Genomic DNA, 15,933 nt, shown 5'->3' with positions numbered 1-15,933 from the left:
AAGAACAAACCAAGACTATAATCCCTCCCCATGTATGATTAAGGCCTCCTCATTCCCCAGTGGGAGTTATATAAGGAAGGAAACTGTCTGGGTACATTTGACTTGTAAATTATACAGGGGGGTGGGTATGGAGGGAACCAACAGTGCCAAGTATTAGTAAACAGGATATAAGCCAGGAGACTCACTATCTAAGGAAATCTTTGAGGGCTGTTTCAATGCCCTCTCCTTTCAGTCCTTGAAATTTAAAGATTAACTATCTTCTGACACTTGCAATTTGAAAGCATACGTCTCACATTTTGAACACTTGGTGATCCAGACCCCAACTGCCATGCAATAAATTTCTCTGACTGTGGGGAGAAACACCCACCAAAATTTTGAAACACATTTGTGAAACGAGCTACCTTGTTAGTGAAAACACACAATGGAAGTTACCTTAAAGACAAAGAAATATTTTACGGCATAAATTTTTGTGAAGATTTCAGTAAAGCTTTAGTTACACAGGTAGGTAGCTACAGGTAGGTAGCCGTGTTGGTCTGCCATAGTCAAAACAAAATAAAAAAATTCCTTCCAGTAGCACCTTAGAGACCAACTAAGTTTGTTATTGGTATGAGCTTTCGTGTGCATGCACAATTCTTCAGATACACTGAAACAGAAGTCACCAGAGGGTGGGGAGGGGTATTACTCAGAAGATTGGTAGGAAGGGTGATTGGCTGATAGGTGTGGCAAACCTGTTGACTGTTAACGACTGCAATTAGTCTTACAGGAAAAAGCAAGGGGTCTGAATAGAGACATTGGATCCTTATCTCATTATACACAATATAGCTATTTTTAGCCATCTCACCCCTTGTTTTCCTCAAGACTTTGAATCATGACAAACTATATGCTGCCCAGGCTTAATCAGTAACTGTCTTTGCCAGTTTGAACAGCATAGACTGTTTCCCAAGGTTTCAACTCAGGGAAATATTTGAGATACACCCAAAAAATTTCCTTGAAAGATATCTGGTTGCATTTAACGAAGTCATCCCGTTAGCGCAAGGAACTCCTGCTATGCAATAGGGTTTCTTGTCCCACTCCACTCCCTGTGCAACCCACCCCACCACTGCAAAAAAAGATCTGTTTATTGGGGTACAGGAGTTGCATAAGGAGAGAAGAGGAAGAGGTGGAAATTCTTGCACTAACTTTGTTGACTACATCCCATCCCTGGACCCCAAGATCACCATCTGAGGTCCTTCTTCATGTGCCTCCTCCACAAGGTTGCAACACAAGAACCAGCCTTTTCTGCAGTGGCTCCCTTTTTGTGGAATGCTCTCCCCAGGGAGGTTCGTCTGGCGCTTTCATTATACACCTTCAGGCGCCACGTGAAAACGTTCCTCTTCAACCAGGCCTTGGGCTGATTAACACCCGATATACTTTCAAATGTATCTTGATGTATATTGTATATTGGTTTGTTTGTTTTTTATCTTATTTTTTATATGTATCTTGCATTTTTTATATTGTGGTTTTGTGGAGTGAACTGCCCTGAGATCCACGGATGCAGGGTTGTGTATACAAATTTCATGAATCATAACAATAACATTTGACAAAATATATAAAGACTTTTTGAAAAGCACAATGCAAGCAAAATACGCTGGGTTGAAATATGTCTGTAGTTTTCTTGTATGAATGAACTTCAAGACCATTAACAATGGTGATCATATGGTGAACCTCTGAGGCCCAAACTACAGAGCTGTTAAGTCAATTAACCACATATACCACAGGGCAGGATAACCTACATGAGCAGGCTGTCCACCTGATCAGGAACCCCTAACACACTTAATTCATCTACAGGTATGCATGCTTATGCTTTTCTTTCCTACAGTCCACTGTAGGTGTAGCTATCAGGAGGCAACAACAGTCCTGCTCTCCATGCATATACCATAGGCTGAATAATATTATGATGTTATTAAATTTACCGTACTCAGATGAAGTGGAGTGACAGTAATCATATGATCATCACAGCATGCAACATTGTGCTGAAGCAAAAGCCTTGGGCAGTGCTAAGAACATCTCAGATTCCATTCCCCCACCCACCCTTGTGCCAATAGCACTGATACAGAAAAACCTGCTTTAGAGATGAAGGCAGAGATCAAGGGAGACACTCAAGAACATTAACCAATTGCACCTTGGAATTATTTATGTAATATCCTAAGCAACCAGCTGGTTCCTTAACCAATGAGGAAATGCTTGTGCCCTCAGACAGGCAAGCTCAGCATAGCTTGTTTAAAGGCTCTGCAGCACTGACAAGCATCAAGCAAGTGTAGAGGGAGGCCTGGAGATACCATTTGTGTCTATCAGATTCTGTCTCTATTCAATATACAGTGGTATCTCTGGTTACGAACTTAATTCGTTCCAGAGGTCCGTTATTAACCTGAGGTACCACTTCAGCTAATGGGGCCTCCTGCTGCTGCCACGCCGCTGGCACACGATTTCTGTTCTCATCCTGGGGCAAAGTTCTTAACTCGAGGTACTACTTCCAGGTTAGCGGAGTCAGTAACCCGAAGTGTTTGTAACCCAAGGTACCACTGTATTCCAAAGAGACTCAACTGGAGCAATAGACTGCAGCAGCAGCAGCAGCAATCTGACCTGAAAACGATCTGTTTGTCAATACTGCACACATAAGCAGGAAGACACAAAGAGCACTGCGGATATTTGCCTTCATTGTGCCTCCATCCTGCAACCGCTGTTGGATAGGACTGTCTAAAAGCCCCAGGCAACCTGTGTGTGGCTTGATTTCCAGGGCTGCCAAACACACACATTTGTTTTGAACTTCTGCGTACTAAATACCTGTGAAAGTCACACCCCTATTCCGAGATCCTTCCAAATATTTTGAAACTTCATGGTCACTCCTATGCCCCACACACCCACATCCTTGTGCTTTGCAATAACCACTCTGATGGAAAAGAACTGCCAACCCCCAGACTGCATACTCACAACCCTCTCTTCACCCACTAGCATGCACTGCACAGGGGAGGAACAAGCCCTGACACTAGACTCCTCAGCCTCTGTAGGTGTAAGTTCAATGAGAAGATTAAAGGAGTAAGTGATCCGTGCTAAGTGATCTTGAGTAATTGCTCCCAGACAGGAAGAGAGGATTGAAGCAATGACCTTCGACATCCCAAACCACTGCCTTAACCAAAGAAATAACCTATCTTTTCAAAAGCACGCAACATCATTACACACAAACAAAATCCCTTCCCCAATGCAGTGCAGGATCGAAAGAAGCTATACAGAGAAATAAACAGACTGTGCACCTCTCAACTACTACACATTTCATCAGAGAACCTGCATATCAAGAGTGATTACACAACTGGCATGATTACACACCGTTGTGTGACTCACATTTACAACCGACTTAAAAAAAACAAAAAAAACACAGCACACAACTAAGATGCAGACTGGGCTATCTTCCATTTCGGCAGCCTTACAAAAAGCTAACTTCAGTCCAGTTCGAAAGTCATTTCTCCTTTAGCCAGCCCTAACCTGCTTTTATTTTTGTGCAATTAGTGCAGAACATTGTGGGAGAGGGATAAGAGGCTGTGTACACACCATACATTTAAAGCACATTATTTCCCCCAAAGAATTCTAAGAACTTTACGCCTCACACAGCTATCAGTCCCAGTACCCATTTCAAACTACAGTTCCCAGAACACTATGGGGGGAACAATCTGCTTCAAATGCACTGGGTGAACAGAGTTTAAGATAAAAGGTTACAGAGTCTGAGGCAATACCAGTTCTGAGTACCAGTAATCAGCTTCTTTTGAACCAAGTGCTCAATTCTAGGAAGCTACGTGCCCATAGAATAGATGTCAAGAGGGTTTTTTCTGGTGAATGGATATAATGATGCCAAGGCTTATTTACAATGGAATCCTTTTGATGCTCATAAAGTATCATAAAGTGTTGAATAATCCAGAGGGCAGAGAAACATCTTTTTTTAAAAAAAAAACATTTAGCACCCATTGCTCACTCTAGGATTGCTGGTGCAACCATAGTCTAGATAGGGAACCTGTGGCCCTTGCAGAGTTGCTGGACTCCAACTTTCAGCAGCCCCAGCCAACATGGACAACATGGACAGGAGTTGTCATTCATCAACATCTGGAGGACCACAGGTTCCTCATCCCTGCTTTACGGGGGAACGCAACCCACTCTGGAGTGGGGTGAAGACCACTTTCCAGGGCAGAAGAAACCACCAACAGGACCTAGACTGAGCTTCAGTTTAGCTACCATTTCTTCACCAAACCTATCCAGAGCTTGATTTTAGTTTTGCAAAAACAAACATCCAAATCCTCCTCTCTGTTATTGCTCAAAAATTCACTACCGAAACTTGTTTACCAGCCTGCCTGAGCTTTATTCCCCATCTAGCAGATTACAAACTTGTTCTGGGACTGTATTACCAAACATTTCATTTTTAGTTGACCCACGTTACGAAGCAGCATAGATCTTGCACATTAAAAATCAGGTCCTCACTCTAATGCAGTGTTTTTCAACCACTGTTCCGTGGCACACTAGTGTGCCGCGAGATGTTGCCTGGTGTGCCGTGGGAAAAATTCCAGCCAGAATATCAGCTTTGTGTTCAGCCAAACAGGCCCTGGTTGCGCACTGAATAAAGTATTTTATAATTTTTCATATTTCTGTTTACTTACTATTTCATAATAAAGTAATTATAAAATACTTTCATTGTGTTTATTTGATTCCTATTCAAGAGAATTACTTTATATATAGTCAATATAGGCACAGAGTTAATTTTTTTAACATTTTCTAATGGTGGTGTGCCTCGTGATTTTTTTCATGAAACAAGTGTGCCTTTGCCCAAAAAAGGTTGAAAAACACTGCTCCAGAGCACATTCTCTTTGCCACTGTGCTGTATCAGCTCTCCAAAGAAAACAACAAGAGTCCTTTTAATAAAAGAACTTCAAGATCTCAATACAGTTAAGTTGGCATAGCTCAGGCCCAGAAGCCAAACGCAATCTGGTCCTCAGGATTCTCCACAGGCCAGACCCCCTCCTTAGTCACATCCCTCATGAGCCCTGCTTCCCACTCTCCTTGAGTGTTTTTGCCTGGCTGGAATGTGTCCTTGAACTCTGAAAAACACCTTTTACCTGGATGGAGCATCATGAGGGGTGTGCAAGTGTTTGCAGAAATTAGCCTTCTGTACAAAGGTAAAATGTATAGCAATTGCTCTGCCCACTTTTGCAGTGTCATGTGGCCCCCAAGAAAGTTGGTTAGAAGGGAAATTGACTCTAGGGCTAAATGGGATTGCTCATGCCTACGCTAAATCTTTAAATCAACCTACAGTGTGAATCTCAGGTCTACACTGGCAAAAAGACACATTTGTAGAAGAGCCCACAGTCATTTGCCTTATGTTCACCACCTAGACTGGTGACTGACCTGATGGACAGCTCCTAATTTCTCTGCTGCGCCCATCGCCCGTTCAACCGCTCCTTCTAAGATGGCAAGACTGCTTTGTAAATGTTCTACCAATTCCTTGTGCCTGGGGTCCAGGCAGGCCTGATCCAGCTTCTGGAGAGATAAAACACAAGATGGAAAATATTGGATTAACTGGACTATCAGCCTAACTCCTAACTTGGGTTCTTCACCATACCTGATAAAAAAGGCAATCTCAAGCAATGGATCATTACTTACACATTAGACATATTCACCAGCAGTTTAATCAGGTATGGTTTAGACAATTGCTTGGATCCACAGTTCCCATAAGCAGAACTCTGTTCAGCTGGAGGAAGCAGAGAGAGGTGATTTTTGCTGATTCCTCCTCTCCGTTGTTGCTCCCCTGGGAAAAAAAACGGCTCTGGAGGATTGGGGGACCTCCAAAATGGTGTGGAGAGGTGGCCATAAGGTCTTCAGGGAGAAGAAGGAATCTGTCAAAATCACCTCCCCCTTTTCCTCCAGCAGGACCTCATATTCTGTGAATATCTGTGATATTCTGTGAACAACTGGATCGAAATGAAGATAGTTGAAATTAGGCCCAATCATAAATCCATGGGATCAAGTTAATCATTACTCAAAGTCTCATTTATTTAAATGGCAACTAAGCACAATTAACTTAGGCTGTGTGCTTACCGACAGCTATCACCCAACCATATTCAGAAGTAACTTTGCAGTTTTCAGATTTCTCCAATTGCACCATGGTGGAATAGTGCAAGTAACATAATTTTTAAATGACACACTAAATGGGGTGCAAAAATGATGGTGAGGGACACCCACTTAAAAATGTTGAGAAAAGAGGTATATGGTGACCATGAGAATCAGTAAAGGGGAGGAGACAGCATCACTCACTGGAATATGTCTTGTGTACTGTGTAGATGCAAGACAGCACGACATATGCAACAAAAAGCACCACCCCCCTAAAGTGTTTACAGTGAACAGTGATCCTGTTTGTACCTTGCAGCAGACTAGTGGCCTCATACCCGGCATTGCTTGAGAATTCTAAGAAACAAAAATAATCAGTGCAGCTTTGAAAGGTTCAGTCCGCCATCTTGATTCAAAATGGCACCCAACTGCATCAAAACACCAAGATCTCAGGAACCTCCGCGCCAAATTTAGTTGCAATGCTTTAAGAGGAATGCAGCAAACCAATGGTCCAAATGGCCAAGGGTTCTTGCGACATGGCTTCACTGACCTGCAGCATCGTTCGGCATTCCCCAAGCTCATGCTGAATATTCTCCTCGGCTGTGTTCCTTGCTCGCTCTTCCACCTGCACTCGCCGCCTCAGCGTGAACACGTCACAGCGGAAGGCAAGAGCCAAGTGTGCAAAAGCTGCCTGCCAAGAAAGGGGGCAGGTCAAAACATAGCAAACGACTCTCAGGAACAGGTATCTGAAGAAGTGTGCATGCACATGAAGGTTCATACCAATAATAAACTTAGTTGGTCTCTAAGGTGCTACTGGAAGGATTTTTTAAAATTTTGTTTCAACTCTCAGGAAACTCAGCTGGCATTCAAATGCAAGCATGGGTTTAAAAAAGGAAAAAGGAAAGGAAACTCACCAGCACCATTGCAAAATCAAAACATTTTAGGGGAAATGTTTATGGCCTGGCTTGTGAGAAAAGGAAGGCCAGTTCCAGAAACAAGCATCTATATTTTGCTTAAATATTTTAATAATTGTATGCAAATGTATTCCTGAAGTTTTCAGGCTCTTGTCAGTTTCACCTCGACAGCCAATCGGGGGTTGGGGGGGGAGGAATGAAGGGCAAATCAGGCTGCCAGTTGTGTATACACCTCTGTGTGTGAGTTAAACTGATAAGAAGCACTTCAAGGCTGTGCCTGGAGACTGGTCAGTCAACTCCGGCTGGAGCGCCATGTTTCTAGTCTAATATGTCTACACATTCAGGCTGGGCACTGGGTGGAGATAGTAAGACTTTGGGAGGCCCATCGTTATTGGTGTCATCATGACCATCAAGCAGGTGCCTGTGGAGCCTTGCAAATCCATCTTCTAGCCACATCTCAAAGTCATAATTGTTCTAGACATGGCCTGATAGCTGAAGAAAGCATTGCACCTTCCCAGCAATAATACATTGTGATTTAACTATTGGGAAAATGTGACTTAACTATGTATTGGGAACGGTGCATTTTCCCATGCTATACTTTCGAGAAAGGCCCTTGGAATGTGCTGCAAATGGATTGGGAATGATCAGCAGTTGTGGATGTAGAGATTTGCCAACTGTGTGCAATGAGCTGCTGATCAACTTAACACTTGTTCTATGGACAACTTTAGATGAGTGTGGGATGTTCCCCGCCAAGGGCAGCAGGTGGTTAGTCAGAGCATCAGGCATACTGAAAACATTGTGCATTATATAATATTTGTATACCGCTTATTACTGAAATCAGTCTCTAAGTGATTTACAAAACAATAAATATGATATATATAGCAAACAATGAAATAGAGAAACTGCAATGCAATGCAATAAAACAATAAAGTCACTAAAACTAAAGACATTTAAAAACATCTTTAGAGTCAGGGATCCCTTCCGTCTCCAGCCTGCCTCTTACCAAGGCACACCCTGACTTGCAAAATACCACATGTGAGACTCAAATTCTACCTTACATCTGCACAGATCATAAATACCTATTACTCATTCAGTATCACTTGTCCCATTTGGCTCCCACCAATACACACAAACACATCATCCACCCAATCACTCCAATGTCTCGCATTCAGTCACCAACCGCTAAGACCAGTCACTCCTTCCACTCAACAAATATGAATAGAGAAAACCAAGGAGACAATGAAGCCATTCATGGACAGAACAATGTAAATAACAATACAAACAGCCACCCATCAGTCACACAGATGTACTGTTCCTCCAAGAAATCTGGCTCTCACCCAACTTGCTGTGCTCCACCAAGACTCTCACCCAAGGATGGGTGGAACTGCACACACACCCCTCACCTACCAACAGATTTATCTGTTGTTGTTTTATTATATATATTTATTTGATTTAAAAAATATATAAACATAAAACAAACAACAAAATTCAAGCTCTAACTATCAAAATTACTCTGAATCTCCTGATTCCCCCCCCCCCCCAATCTCTTCTATGGGTCCTAATGGTAATATTTACAACCGCATATCAACACTTATCCAAATTTTTATCCTTCCAAATTATCCATACTTTTCATTACTTTACAAGTGTGTTTACAATCCTCCTAATGTTTTAACCTGCTTACAATGGTTTCGTAAATAAATTATGAACTTTTCCCATTCTTTTTTAAAAAGTTCTTCTTGATTTCTGAGCTTCCCAGTTAATTTTGCCATTTCGGCATAGTCCATCAATTTGGTTCCAACCGATTTCTCTGTTCATTCCAGAATTGTTAAGAAGGTAAATTAAATGATTTCAAAATTAGAAGGCGTCTGACCAATGCAGACAAACTTGTTGTTTATAGTTTAGCAATATAAAACAGTGAAAATTGCCAAGGGAATTTTGAAAGCTAAATTATTTGGGTAAATTTAAAGTTTTGACAATTTGCAGTTCTACGAATGGATGTTTTAACTCACTCTCGGATTGTCTTGTTTGTTTGTTTTGCGATTTAATATTGTTATGGTCACGGGGCTACGAACAATAGCAACCCGACTTACTGAATAATCAGAGCATCACAAGGGCCGGAGCCACTGCCTAACTACCAGCTGGAAAGCAAGGCCCCCAAATCAACTGTGAGATTGAATCCGATTGCTATGATTATTTGCTGTTCTGACGATGGTCTCGCTAAGCCTCAGAATATTTCATTCCAAGTGGCACACAAAAGTGATACTAGACCTCAAGACAACAGCACTCAACTCACCTCCACATCCTGCTCTGTCAAAGCTACCCTGCGAAGGAAGAGAAAGCAGAGCCATAAGAGATTTGGCAAGGCATAGGCAGCTCAGCAGGTTGGAGGTCCTGTGGTTTCCAACCAGGATAGCCTTTGTCTAAATCTGAAACTGTACAAAAAGCTAAATGCTCACTAACTGAGGGGTGGGGAGGGGAATCCACTGTCACTTTGCATTTCTTAGTGCAGAAAGTATTGATCTGATGTGCAGAGATCTTTCCTATTCTACTTAATTCAAGAGGGTTCTGGAAGCTTCTGGAAACTCCTCTGTGTGAAAGAAACAAGCAGAAGGTTCATGATGTTTGGGTTATTCCTTCAGAGAAGCTGAGTATAGCCGGCTTAAACTGGTTCTCTTATCTCTTTCTGTCAAGGTTATGCTGACTATTAAAGTAAGGCCAGAAGGAGCCTGGGTTGCATTTTCTTTTTCTATATATTTTCCTTCTGGTGTGGTGCTCTGTACATAGTATGCTTGGTGTTAAGGTTTAGACTTATTATAAGTTAAGTCTGCTGCAACTGGATTTCTTATGGACAGTGCCAATCCTGCATGTATTGGATTTGTGAACATTATGCTCATTAGCCTTCAGTAGCAGTAAAGCTCTGCAGGATGAAATATTAATTGTCTCTGGTCTGTTTTTATTTTTTTAATCCTGCAACATGTTTAAGTTTTTACTCTGTTAACTGTACATTGGAATCTGCTCTGGATCAATATTGAGTAGAATTTCATGACATCCACAACATGTTGCATTCTTGAGCTTCTTATTTACAAAAAGTCGGAGCAAAGAGATCCAAACGGGAATACTTGTGTTCAGGAAGAAGGGCAAAGGGATTGCAGTGGCAATATTAGCCCAAGGTACAGTTTACAAGGGAACCGGTCGGGAAATAATATGGTAAGATTCCCCATGGCTTCACAATGTCCTGCGAGATTGTCTACTTGGGTTGACATGATCCCAAATGCAGCAGTTTGCTTCTGTCTGACTGCAAGATCATTTTCGTGCCGCCTTCTTGGAATAGGTGACATGCTTCCTGCTCACAAGAAACAGGTATGTGGAAGGTTCCTACCTATGCAGGCCTAGCCTTTGCAGCACAGAAAGTTCCATTGCGGAGGTAGTCAGCACATCTTCAGAGGGATCTGGGTCTAGGTAACAAAAGATCAGCCTTGAAACAGAGTCAAACCAGCGCCAGACAAGCAGGGTCGTCTTAAGCATATGCGGCACCGGGGTGCAAAGATCCGCCCCCCCCAGGTTGCCCAGTCCCAGGCGCGCAGGAGGGCGGAGCCGGCTGGCTGCCTCAGTATCTCGCTGGCTCGGTCACCCCCAAACTTGCGGTGCAGAGCCGCCCGCAGCAGAAGAGCCCGCCAAGGCACTCCGACTGAAGGGCGGGCTCTTCCCTGGACTCAACTCTCGGGCCCCAGACTCAGCCTGGCACCCCTGAGAGCCCGGCGCCCCGCACCCCTAGCACCTATGGGTAAGACGACCTTGCAGACGAGGAAAATCAAGGCACAATGGGAGCACCATGACATCATTCTGTTTCTGAGTAGAAAACACCAAGCTATGGCAAGTTAGTACGTAGTTACAGGGAACCAGGCAGAGGGCCTTCTTGGTAGTGGCACCCGCCCTGTGGAACACCTTCCCAGCAGAGGTCAAAGAGATAGGTAACTATCTGACATTCAGAAAATACCTGAAGGCAGTCCTGTTTAGGGAAGTTTTTAACCTGTGATATTTTAATGTATTTTCATATCTGTTGGAGGCTGCCCAGAGTGGCTGGGGGGACCCAGCCAGATGGGCGGGGTACAAATAATAAATTATTATTATTGCTGTTGTTGTTGTTGTTGTTGGAGGTTGGGCAAAAGCACTTGATTTACAGGTCACCCACAAATTAGATTTACAAGATACCAGCTACTGCCAGGCCTTTATAGTCAATATCTTTCTAGCCTATATCAAAGCCAGTTGCAATGTAGACTTTTGCCACTCACGATAGAGGCAAACCATCCACCCATTGCTCTTCAGCGATGAAACAAGCAAACAGAATGACATAGCTAAAATAAAGCAGAAAATAAAACAGTGGGGAATTAGGACCCGGGAGTCCACGGTTCAAATCCCCGCTTAGCTATGGTGTTCCCTGGGCTAACTTGCGCCAATCATTGCCTCTCACAGTCTAGCCTACCGTACAGGATTCTTGTGACAATAAAATTAGGAGGGAGAGCAGCAAGTACACTTTTTTATTAATGGTGCAGTTCCAAAATGCAGATTATTATTGCTCAGTTTTAAACAAAAAATAAGAATATAGGGGAAATGATGGAGAGGGCCACCTGAACCTGGAAGTCAAGCAAGATATGCTAACTTTTGCAAAACAGTGTACATTGTCTCATAACCCTGGATTCAGCACACAACAAAGGTAGGCTCTAGCTGCTTACAGCCTGTCACTTTTAGCAGGAAGCACCAAACAAGGAAGTTTAAGAATTCAAAGGCAAGCAGCTGAGGGTGAAGAAAGACAAGGGAGGGAGGAACTGTTTCACCAGGGCAGCTAGGAAGGGCAGGACAAGACCTGTGTGGAACACACCAAGGGGAGTTCCTGGTGACCTACCCCGGAAGAAACTCCTCCAGGTAATCTCCTTGGGGCTTAGAAAGGAATGTGTTGATCCTTTATGGATGGAGGCAGAAACAGAACTGAGAGGCAGTGTGGCGTAGTGGTTACAGTGTCAGACTAGGACCTGGGATACCCTTGTCCTACTTGGCCGTGAAGCTCACTGGGTGATCTTGGGCCAGTCACAGTCTCTCAGCCTAACCTACCTCACAGGGTTGTTGTGATGATAAAATGGAGGGGGCGGGGAGAACTATGTATGCCAACCTTGAGATCTCTGGAGGATGTAATAAATAAATAAATCAAGTGGAAACCCAAGGAGAGAAAGAGAGAAGCAAAACAAAAGAGAATGAATGGCGGAAAAGGAAGTGGATGGGAGAATCTGGAAAACGTAAATAAATAACATTAAAAGGAGGAAGGAAAGCTAAAGAGAGGGAGAGGGGAGAAGGGAAGGGGGCACTCCCAGAGGAGTAGAGCAAATGAGGAAAGCAATGGCACTCACCAACCTTCATCACTCTCACCACTATCTTCAAAGTGCACCGTTGGTTCCCTGCCCCTCGTGCTCTCCTTGCATCCTTGCTCTTGGAGTCTCCTAGCACAACGCTGCAAAGGGGAAAGAGCAGCAGGCAGGTGTAAAGGAGGACACACAGCCCTGCGGTGATGGATTAGGCTCTCCTAGAAGGGGAGGGAGTGACAATGGGTGGGAACCCCAGTGATGCTAAGCTCACGCAGTGGAGACAGTTGGAGTGAGGAGCAGAGGCAGAAGAAAATGTCTCCTTCCATGTAGAGCACGCTGGAACATCTTTTTAAGGGAAAGACTTGCAAGGGTGGAACAAAGCAGGTTCCAGTTGTTAAATGGATTATGAGAATGGGGACACCCCCCCCCCATAGTGCTATTTATGAAACCAAGCAGTTCTCGGGCTGATCAACACCTAAGATAGACACTACTTGGGAACTTCCTGTTAAGAATAAGTCAACTAAAAGTAAAGTGGTCCCCTTAGTGCTGCTCACCTTGTTTGTGCTATCAGAGCTATGCCTTCTCTCATCCATCACCCTTTCTGATTCACCTTCTGAACTGGCCATTGTTCCTAGAGAATGGAGGGCAAAAGGTCAGACTTGTGCTCATCTCAGCTTCTAATGTGCTGGGTCAGCGAAGTCAGCATGGAATATTTCCTGGTCAACTCCAAACCAGAAGCCAGCAGCAGAGCCAGACATAACGTACACCTCCCCGTCCCTTGAACAACAAGGGTGGAACAAGATAGCTAGCGGCTCCCGAGGACACTATACCTTTAAAGCACATTCAATACACACACACACACACACACACACACACACACACCAAATTCTGGGCACTGTAGTTTGTTAAGGGTTGTTTGGGATTGTGACTGTGAGGGGTTGGGATGGAAAGAGAGAGAACAGAAACTGGGGCCTGCAATCATAGAATTACTGAGTTGGAAAGTACACCCAAGGGTCATCTAGTCCAACCCCCTGCAATGCAGGAACCTCAGCTAAAGCATCCATGATAGCCATCCAACCTCTGCTTAAAAGCCTCCAAGGAAGGACAGTCCTACACAGTCAAACAGCTCTTACTATCATATGTTTTGTAAGAATCTCCTTTCTTGTGACTTGAAGCCATTGGTTCCAAAGCAGGAGAAAACAAACTTGCTCCATCTTCCATGTGAAAACCCTTTTAGATATCTGAAGATGGCTATCCTATCTCGTCTCAGTCTCTTTTCCATGCTAAACACACTCAGCACCTTCAACTGTTCCTCATAAGGCTTGGTTTCCAGACCCTTGATCATCTTGGTTGCCCCTCTTGGTTGCCCCTCTCTGCACACGGTCCAGCTTATTAATATCCTCCTTAAATTGTGGCACCCAGATCTGGATGCCGTTCTGTGAGTTTCCGTTGTCTTCTCAACTGGCCAATAGGAGCCAGAGGTGCTCATGGATCACTGAACCAGTACCTGACGTCAGAGATGCTGTTCAAAATCAAGTCAATAAACCATGCAAGAAGAAAGCATTGCTTTGGGGGTAGCCTGTGCAAGAGGTCGGCTGTCAGAGGGCTGCCTCCTAGAAGTGCAGCTAACCCCACCATCCTGTTGGGTTGTGAGCCTTTAAGTCAGCTGCTCAGCAATGAAGCCCCTGCCAGATTCCAGGATTTGGAGCAGTGCTTACAAACCACATCAGGCTACTGCCTTGTGAGAGTGAGTGGGGGGGGGGGGGGGGGGGGGGGGGGGGGGGGGGAGAGAGAGAGAGAGAGAGAGAGAGAGAGAGAGAGAGAGAGAGAGAGAGAGCGTCTCCTCCTACCCAGGGAAATCGATTCCTCCTTCCATCCCCAGGCTTTCTCTGTTTCCTTACCTGAATCCAAAGACAGCCTACTTCCATCCAGCTCTGCCCGATTCTGCATCAGCGGCTCTTTGCTGAAAGATAAACAGGCTTGATTAACAACCACAGAGGAAGGTGCAATCCAAGCAGGCAAGTAACTCTTCTCTCTGCCCACCCCGCCACAGGCTTTCAAGATCCTGTGAGTTTTGCCACTCCAGAAGGGAGACCCTGGGAGCAATTGCCAGTATTGTGTCAAAGGGAAAGTTTCATGGTGCTGGGTGGGTCACCTTCTGCAGTGTGATCTGGCTCAATGATGTGCTACTGCTGCTGCTGCTGCAGGCACAGCTTCCCAACCATCCCACTCTCTTCTGAGCATCCCCTACTCCACGGATCCTGGCTGGCATGGACTCAGCATCTTTACCTCTGCAGCACCGCTCCACTCGCCATCCTGGACCAGGTGGCTGGCAGCCAAGACTGCAGAATCCTCGTTGTGACCTCTCCCTCCCTGGTAAACTGGACAAAGCAGCTCCCTGTAAAGGCATTTTCGGGGGAGGGGGAGCTATGAGTCACAAACCTCTGGCAAAGGTTTTGTGTTCATCACATTTCAACTACATTGACAAATGGGCCTTGCAGTCTCCAGGCTGCTACTGTTAAGTAACTATCTACTGTAATCCAGGAGGTATGGAAATTTGTTCCAGGATGGAGAAAGCAGGCCATCTGCTGGGAAGGCTTAGTATTTCAGTCTCAAGTACAGTACCTCCGAAGAACGCTCACTCCAGGAGTTGTTCTAAGTAAAAGCCATTGTTTTCTTTTCTGGTCTTATGGACAGGCAGCAAATCTGTAGCTGTGCCAGTCCCACCCACCCAACAACAACAAAACACTGCAAAGCAGGTGGAAAACGAACAGTTTAGTTGGGCGCATTACCATGCTGTTTTGCAGTAAACAGGAGAAGTGAGGAAACACATTAGAAGAGACAAGGAAGTACACAGAAAGACAAGTTGTGATCATGAAAATTAGGTATATATGTTTGCTATACTCTTCCAAGTGGTGAAATGTAAATTGGTCAAATATTAGATCTAGCAGCACCCGTACACTGATGGTCACATGTATTCAGTGTAGCAGACACTGAAGACTAGCTGTCAGGTAAATCAAATTCAGTTCAGTGCTGATGCGTAGACAAGCTTTTAGGGCATGTTGTTGTTGTTCAGTCGTTCAGTCGTGTCCGACTCTTCGTGACCCCATGGACCAGAGCACGCCAGGCACGCCTATCCTTCACTGCCTCTCGCAGTTTGGCAAAACTCATGTTAGTAGCTTCGAGAACACTGTCCAACCATCTCATCCTCTGTTGTCCCCTTCTCCTTGTGCCCTCCATCTTTCCCAACATCAGGGTCTTTTCCAGGGAGTCTTCTCTTCTCATGAGGTGGCCAAAGTACTGGAGCTTCAACTTCAGGATCTGTCCTTCTAGTGAGCACTCAGGGCTGATTTCTTTAAGAATGGATAGGTTTGATCTTCTTGCAGTCCATGGGACTCTCAAGAGTCTCCTCCAGCACCATAATTCAAAAGCATCAATTCTTCGGCGATCAGCCTTCTTTATGGTCCAGCTCTCACTTCCGTACATTACTACTGGGAAAACCATAGCTTTAACTTTAGGGCATATACACACAAAATTGC

General features: G+C 44.4%; 1 protein-coding gene across 1 annotated transcript; it reads right to left on the bottom strand.

The window, feature by feature from the left end:
• Window positions 1-2,640: 2,640 nt before the first annotated feature.
• LOC117047895 (lymphoid-restricted membrane protein-like) lies at window positions 2,641-14,794 on the bottom strand. The gene is made up of 9 exons (XM_033151124.1): window positions 14,684-14,794; window positions 14,296-14,357; window positions 12,949-13,025; window positions 12,444-12,540; window positions 10,417-10,492; window positions 9,331-9,358; window positions 6,674-6,814; window positions 5,425-5,556; window positions 2,641-2,646 (listed from the first exon to the last, which is right to left on the bottom strand). The coding sequence occupies exons 1-9, from the start codon at window positions 14,707-14,709 to the stop codon at window positions 2,641-2,643; spliced, it is 645 nt and encodes a 214-aa protein (XP_033007015.1). The 5' UTR covers window positions 14,710-14,794.
• Between the last annotated feature and the right edge of the window lie 1,139 nt (window positions 14,795-15,933).

This window comes from Lacerta agilis, chromosome 6, assembly GCF_009819535.1.
Source record: "Lacerta agilis isolate rLacAgi1 chromosome 6, rLacAgi1.pri, whole genome shotgun sequence".
NCBI lineage: Eukaryota > Metazoa > Chordata > Lepidosauria > Squamata > Lacertidae > Lacerta > Lacerta agilis.
Note: the sequence above shows the minus strand (reverse complement) of the source record. Positions and strands in the feature narration are given on the sequence as shown.